Source organism: Drosophila obscura, unplaced genomic scaffold (genome assembly GCF_018151105.1).
Source record: "Drosophila obscura isolate BZ-5 IFL unplaced genomic scaffold, ASM1815110v1 contig_150, whole genome shotgun sequence".
Taxonomy (NCBI): Eukaryota; Metazoa; Arthropoda; class Insecta; order Diptera; family Drosophilidae; genus Drosophila; species Drosophila obscura.
The window spans coordinates 13,482,345-13,489,562 of NW_024542736.1; the positions used below are offsets into that span (position 1 = coordinate 13,482,345).

Sequence of the window (7,218 nt, forward strand, 5' to 3'; positions counted from 1 at the left end):
GCTGATTGTGAAGCGATAAATTGCAGACAGTTCCGATTCGCGACTGGGAATCACCAGATGCGGGCCCAAGGCCCCAGAACTGTTATTGAGAGAGCAGAGACGCGCTGATAAAAAAACCACAGCTGGGATCGCATTGATGAACTGCAAGTTCCCCACTTTCCCCGGAACGTGCGCAATTGGCCGATCAGGCGATCCATCAAACTTAAATATTCGCGACGCGGCATCAGCGGCATCGATCTACTTCAGTGTATGCGAGGGTTTCTAGATGGAAGTGGTGGGATTAAATTCACCCGCGAGAAATTACATTCATTAATGGAATCATAGTATTATGATTCAAGTACGTTTATGTATATCATGAAACATTTAAGTGAGTTTCATTTAAAGATTTTACATTTACTTAAGAATTACCCAAGGAATTAAGTTTATGAAAATAAATTAAATTTTTATAGTCAGACTGTTGGTCTCTAAGGGTCTCTTCATCCTCGGGCTGTCGCTGCCACATTGGCGGCCTGAATAGTGGCATCTCGGGTGTGCTGGCCAACGCGTTCCTGAGGCGAATGATATCTATTAGCTTAAATATGAATTATTGATCTGGTTTTAGACTTACAAGTCTCTTTCCCAGCTTCCTCAGCCAACCGGCCTCCGACTGTCCCACGCTGATGGCCAAGATCAGAGAAACAAAGAAGAAGATCTTGTAGAAGTTCATGATGAAATTCTTGGAGAAAAATAAAAAAAATATAAAAGCAAATGTTCCTGATGCTGTTGATGTTGCTGGGAGAGCTGTGCGACTGATGAACTAACTACCACGAGAGGCAGCTTTTATAGTGCCTGCAGTCAAGAAGCCCTAAGAGATGCTGAAAACCTGCAGTCGGGGATTTTCTATCGAACAAAATTACAAGATTGGATCAGATTGGAATCCCCTTAGGCAGCTCGATCGTAGAAAGCTTTTGGGATCCCAGCTCCGATTTAGTTGGATGTACATGTACATACGAGTATGTACATATTTATTTATGCGTGCGGCAAAAGGTTGGCACAAAAGTGCTGAGGAATTAACGGCAACTCAATCAAACGATAAGCGAAATTCAAAAACGTTTAAATTGGTAATCTATTTATCGATAGCTTCAATTTAAAATGTGTTTATTTACTTAGGTCATTATAAAAGGTCACTTTGATAAAATAAATTAAATAATTTTTAATTAGGTGCGCGTAATTTGTAGACAAACTTCAGGGTCTAGCTGTGGCTGCCACATTGGCTGCTTGTTGAGCAATACCTAGTCCCTGGATGGTGGCATCCCGAATGTACTGGCCAACGCGTTCTTGTGGAGAAAAATGCATTTGGACCAAAACCTTTTTACACGTAAACTCCAATGGGAATATTTAATTGATTACAATCGATTTAATTTTTATTGTTCTTTATTCTATGAAATAGGTATGAATATATAAACCACGCGCTGAATATCCTGTCTTTTAGAGGATTGTATAAACGGTCTACAAAAACTATGCGTGCTTTATACGCTAATCTGTTCTATGACTAAAAGTGACCTGACACTGATACATACTGAAATTGGGAACGCCAATCGACCCGTGGCATGGTGGTAGATGCCGCACCAGCTCGAGTGTACACATTTTGGCTTGAATTTGAATCTCTAGTCCGCTACTTTCACCTCCCCTCCTAAAATCGAGTCTGATATGAATATAACTAATCGTAGATTGAGGCCACGCTGCTTAAGCGATTCACTTACAAACTGAACAATGAGGACCTGACGACTGGAGAGGAAATCGCTAAAAAGGAAATTATTGATATTACAGATTGGAGAAACGGTCCCAGCTTAAGGCTGCAGTTCCCGGATTGGCAACAAAAGCACTTACAAACGAACTTAGATCGAAGCAGTAAACTACGGTACGACTACGAAAAGGGGTCCATATTCATCCACTACGGCACTACGGCACTACGGCAGTTTGTGGTATCGCTCGACGTCCGCCCCCCGGAAGCTGACCTTGCACACGCACTGCTGGGTCGACGACAGCAGGACGAGGCACTCGCGACAGACCAGATGGTGACAGGTGCGGATCTCATAGCCGAACTGACTGCTGCGGCAGTTGATGCAGCGGGGCGGTGTTCCAGATCCTGCAACGGATCCGACCTGGGTGAAGCGAGTGATCTTCTGCAGAGCCTGCTGGAGGGCCTGGTCGATGGAAGACGGACCTGTCGTCGAGGTAGATGCGGCTGCAAGCGACTGGTGAACGCTGCTGGCCGTGACGGTGGCACTGGCCGAGTGGTGGCTGTGTCTGGCCCGCTTCGCAGCCGGCGGCGAGGCGGGGGACTGGCCTAGGAAAGCTGCAGTAGATGAGGTGGCCGTGAAGGTGACTGTGGATTTGGTCTTGCGCTGCTGCTGCTTGTACGCGCTAGAGAGCGAGGAGTAGGTCCCGGCGGCGAAGCTACACTGTCCCGGCTGGCACATGCTGCTGGCGTACTGGGAGGCGTGGCGGCGGCGCATTCTTGAACTGCCCAGCGAGCGGGGCACTGTCTTAAAGTGCTCCGAGTTCTCCATTAGGAACTTTTCGATGCGCGCCTTGAGTGCGAGGTTCATTACTGCTTTGCGCTGTGGGGTATATTCGAGTCCTGTAAAGGGATCGCAGGGCTGGCGGCCCCATTTGCCCTCCTCCACAGCGTGCTTGTCAATAGTGGACTGGTCGACCACCTTGCCGGAGGGCAGCACCGTGGGAAAGATCTGAAATCAAAGGAAACCCGTGAGCAACACTACGGGGATTTCAAAACACCGAGTCTCACCATTAGCTCCCAGGTGATGGAGTCGAGGAACTCTTCGGGTAACGACAACGTCGACTGCTCGCGCAGCTCAGGTATGTTGCGAGAGGGGGACCGTTGTCCAACTGAGTGGTGTGCCTGGTCCCGCTGCCCGAACGGATCGCTAATCTCGCTCCAGATGGTCTTCATCAGCTCGCGGTCGCCCTTGTCCAGGGAGCGGGCGGGCAGGCCCCAGATCTGAATCTTGCGGAGCACCGGGGGACAGCGCTCCGTGGCGCGGATTACGACCTTCACGCTGTTCGTGTTGGCCAGTATTTTGTGGGCCGTCTTGAAGAAGAACACCTTCTCGCTCTGATGCTGGGTAGCAGCCGCGCTACTGCGGGAATTGTAGTCGCTCTGGTAGCAGAAGGTGACCGAGTCGACGCCCTTGGATAGGTCGCGGACGTTGGCCACGCGCTCCCAGATTCCGTCGTACTTGCTGTGAACCTCGAAGGCCGTGGAGCGAAAGGCGCCGGAGGTGTGCCACAGCTTAATGACCTTCATGTCGATGGCTTTGGGAAGGTCAAAGACTATTTCGACGGGCGGCTTGCAGACCGCAAAACACATGAAACCCCGCTCCAGCTGCTCCCTATCGCTAGCTATCAGGTTGTCCGCCGTGTAGCCGTCCTCGCACACGGCCTCGCATTCCACGGAAGGCTTCAGTTTGGGGTTGAGGAAGTTTATTAGGCTGCTCATGCCTATCCTCTCCTCTCGAGTGTGCTCTAATCTCAAACGCTCCAGTTGGTCACGAGCCAGCACAGCTCGTGTCTCGTCTCAGTGGTGTTGTGTGGTGTGGCCCCACCTGCTCTTTATTCGCACAGAAAATGGCGTCACTGCCTCTGCTTCTGCTCTGCGTCTCAGCGACAGCCACCCGACTGTCTGTAGCGTTGCTGCTGCTGGCGTAATCACAGTCCAAGCATGAAAAGGCAGTGCGCTCACAAATCTCGATCCTTGATGCTGGAAAGCGCTTGAGCTAGCATCGTATTACGCACTTGACAATTACCGCCTTTTGCAATATTTATAAAATTAAATTAAATGAATTGAAAATGTGCGTAGTGTACAGAGATACCACTATCGATAGTATCGACCTGATATATTTTTTGTTTGCCAACTATCGGAGAACGGGCACCGATTGTAGTCATGTGCATGTGCACAGCCGTTTTAAAATTAGCTTGGCCCGCGCCTTTTAAAGTATTAATACGCATTATTATAATATGTACTAACATATGTTTTAATATTTGCTTTCAAATTCCATTAGTTCACTTATTATAGCCTTACATTTTGTGAGTCATGAGGCCGCGATTTTCAAATTTAAAATAATCGTTCAGTGCTGTGAAACGTTAAGGGGAACCGTGAAAGTCTATCGCTAAAAATATTTTTGTGTGTTTTAATAGTATATAATCATTATATTATAATGCATGCATGAGAAATATAGAGGCCCGTGCGAACATAGGACGCTAAAGAGGAGTTGACAGTGAAAACAGTTCTGAAAACTAGCCAATCTGTACCAAATTTATTGATGAATTAGATAAAATTATTTTTTTTAGGGCTGAGAGGGCTAACTAGCTAGCAATAATAAACCGAATATAAAAACCGAGAAATATCAGGAATTGTGCTGTCCGTCAGTATATTTACGGTATATTTTGATAATGTCAAGGTATAATTCGGTATATTTCTGAGGGTAAGGGCGGTATATTTTATCGATAGGCACACAAATTTTTTACAATTAAAAAGTGGATATATTTATTGTTTTTTGTACATAATAATAGATCACCTGGTAAACAATTTCCTTGTAAAATCCTTTAATCCTGAAAGGCAACTAATAGTTGCTAAATTGACCTCAGTGTAAAGTTCGCTAAACAGTAAGTACTGTGCCGTGGTGGTGAAAAAATCAATGGGTTTGAGTGGTTAGGGCCCACCAGCATTTAGCGGGAGCGGAGCCCAGTCCGGCCCGTGCTGGTTGATAAGCAAACGGACTATTACACAATTTCTTTGTATTATTTACTTGCAGCCCAACATAAGACATACTTCATCAGAATGGCCCTCAACTTTAGCTCAATAAAGTTGAGCAAATGGCAGATTGCGTTATTTATTGGCACGCCCCTAGGCATCGGCCTGGGCACTTATGTGGTCAGACGGATGAACGACACGCCTGTCGGCGAGTCTAAGGGCGAAGAAACTAAACGGTCCAAGGGGAAAATCGAGAAGCAAGCGACATCCATTGACGGAACAGCGCCGGACAAGGAACTGGAACGTAAGCAGAAATCTGCCGAGCTGGGCGAGAAACTGTCTCCCCTTAAGGAGGCAAACAGCTACCAGAACGGGGGCAACAATTGCTATCGCAATGGCAAGTACGACGAGGCCATTGACAAGTGCCTGCCGGAGAACGGCACTTACATGGCCATCTTTTACCAGAACCATCTTCTACCAGAAGAAACAGAAATAAGGAGGAGTTGACACAGACGACTGTGAAAACTGTCCCGGACTCAAGGATCTGGACAAGAGCATGGTCAAGAGCATCAGGACAATACTCTTAGCCACTTGTAAATGCCCAAGGAGTGCAGAAATGTGAAGCCTACCTGTTAGAGCCCTCCAGCATAAGTTGGAAGTCACCTCTACCGAGGACTACGGGGCGCTGCGCTACTGCGAGCAGGATAAGTTTACTTAGATGGTCAAGCAAGTGAAGGACGCCGGCGCTACGACGACAAAGCCAACCATCTCCTGATGCAGCAGGAGCTCCCCGCCATTGCTACTGGTGGTCGCATTGTGGCGCGTTTTGAGGAGCTGACTCTTGAGATGTCACACTATCGTCATAATTTTCCACGCCTGTATTTATTTCATTAATATAATCATTGCGTTGTTGTGAGATTTGTACTTAATATAATCTCCCTGAAAATAAAAAATGTGTTTATTTGGGAAAATGTATATATTTTTCATAGGAAGGAACACAATTTTCGGCTTATGGTGGAGAAAAAAAGAAGGAGAAATGATTTTTATCAGAATGAAGGAAATAATAGGTGCCCTATAAACTGGCTGGTCGACTTTGCAATCTGATGATGACTGGCAGGTTCTACGAGTATGTCTGCCGGGTTTGCTTATACAGTGTTGGGATGACAGTGAAAACAATGAATGAGTTGGCTCGCGGCTGCTCCTGTAATCTATGATAATCCAGAGTCTTATGAGTCTGCCGACTGCCATTTCAGGGTTTCGCGTGTTGCAAAGAGAGCTAGAGAGAGAGTGAGAGAGAGCGGTCGAGCGACTAGAGCGCACTGTGGCGCTAATAAACGCAGCACAGCGTAATTAAGCGGAGATATAGGAGGAGATACACCTCGAGGGTCAGAAGGACAGTTTTATCAACTCGTCACAGGTCTCTGCGGACGGGCATAACTCCGCTTATCACTGGCCAGCAAGGATACGAATGCCTCGAATAGCTTCTCCTTTCGGAAGACACCGTCTTCAACGTCACATTAAACTGCAATCCTGATCCAAAATTTCAATCGTAATCCCAATCCGCAACACCCCAATCACCTCACCCCAGAATATATTTACATATGTAATTAACGGGGGACATATCTCCTGGCATACGTTTTTCAGCAGGAGATATGTCGCTAGAGCCTGCCAGGAGATATGTCGCCAGGAGATATGTCGCTATGCCTTCAGGGCTTGTTAAACTGCAATCCTGATCCCAAATTTTAATCGGAATCCTGATCCGCAACATTTGCAACAGGAACAGGTCCTGGAACAGGAACGGCAGGGGAGGCAGGTGATAGTGGGAGGGGGGTGGCAGGATCCGCGCAGGTGCTGCCGATAGGGCGCGGCAAATGCAGCCGAATCTAAAAACTGGATGGCAATTACCCAAAAGCAATGCATAGCTCTGGTATTCTTTCGACAAACTCATTTTGTTGGTAATGAATGCCCCTAAAGAACTAACATCTGAAAACAGGCTTATACGATACGAAAAATATTTTTAAAAAATTCCAAAGTCAAGGAACCCTCAAAACAGAGGCTAATTTCAGGTTTGGATCGCTATATCTTCAGGTATATCCATTTTATCGACACTGATCAAATGTCTTGCGACAAGCCGAACAATTCTCTTTGCAAAACGGCAGGTGATGCCGATGGATGAGAGGGGGGTGGCAGGAGCAGCGCAGTGGTTGCCGATAAGGCGCGGTGGCGGGGCCGCGGCAGAGACAGCTACTATGGCTGCAGGGAGGATTGTGCAGCAGCAGGGGCTGCCAAAAAGGCGCATGGCCAAAGGCGAATACATTCATACATTCGAATGAATACATTCATACATTCGAATGAATACATTCATACATTCGAATGAATACATTCATACATTCGAATGAATACATTCATAAATTCGAATGAATACATTCATACATTGGAATGAATACATTCATACATTCGAA

At 46.7% G+C, this 7,218-nt stretch overlaps 3 protein-coding genes across 3 annotated transcripts; 1 reads left to right on the top strand and 2 right to left on the bottom strand.

The window, feature by feature from the left end:
* Positions 1-298: 298 nt before the first annotated feature.
* On the bottom strand, positions 299-1,152 carry LOC111066610 (cecropin-C). The gene is made up of 2 exons (XM_022355345.2): positions 608-1,152; positions 299-548 (listed from the first exon to the last, which is right to left on the bottom strand). The coding sequence occupies exons 1-2, from the start codon at positions 704-706 to the stop codon at positions 477-479; spliced, it is 171 nt and encodes a 56-aa protein (XP_022211037.2). The 5' UTR covers positions 707-1,152; the 3' UTR covers positions 299-476.
* A 222-nt stretch (positions 1,153-1,374) lies between these two features.
* LOC111066609 (RING finger protein 37) lies at positions 1,375-3,879 on the bottom strand. Its single transcript, XM_022355344.2, has 2 exons — positions 2,792-3,879; positions 1,375-2,732 (listed from the first exon to the last, which is right to left on the bottom strand). Exons 1-2 carry the CDS (start codon positions 3,500-3,502, stop codon positions 1,950-1,952), a joined length of 1,494 nt encoding a protein of 497 aa, XP_022211036.1. The 5' UTR covers positions 3,503-3,879; the 3' UTR covers positions 1,375-1,949.
* A 640-nt stretch (positions 3,880-4,519) lies between these two features.
* On the top strand, positions 4,520-5,719 carry LOC111066595. The gene is made up of 2 exons (XM_022355326.2): positions 4,520-4,668; positions 4,818-5,719. Exon 2 carries the CDS (start codon positions 4,844-4,846, stop codon positions 5,261-5,263), a length of 420 nt encoding a protein of 139 aa, XP_022211018.2. The 5' UTR covers positions 4,520-4,668; positions 4,818-4,843; the 3' UTR covers positions 5,264-5,719.
* Positions 5,720-7,218: the final 1,499 nt, after the last annotated feature.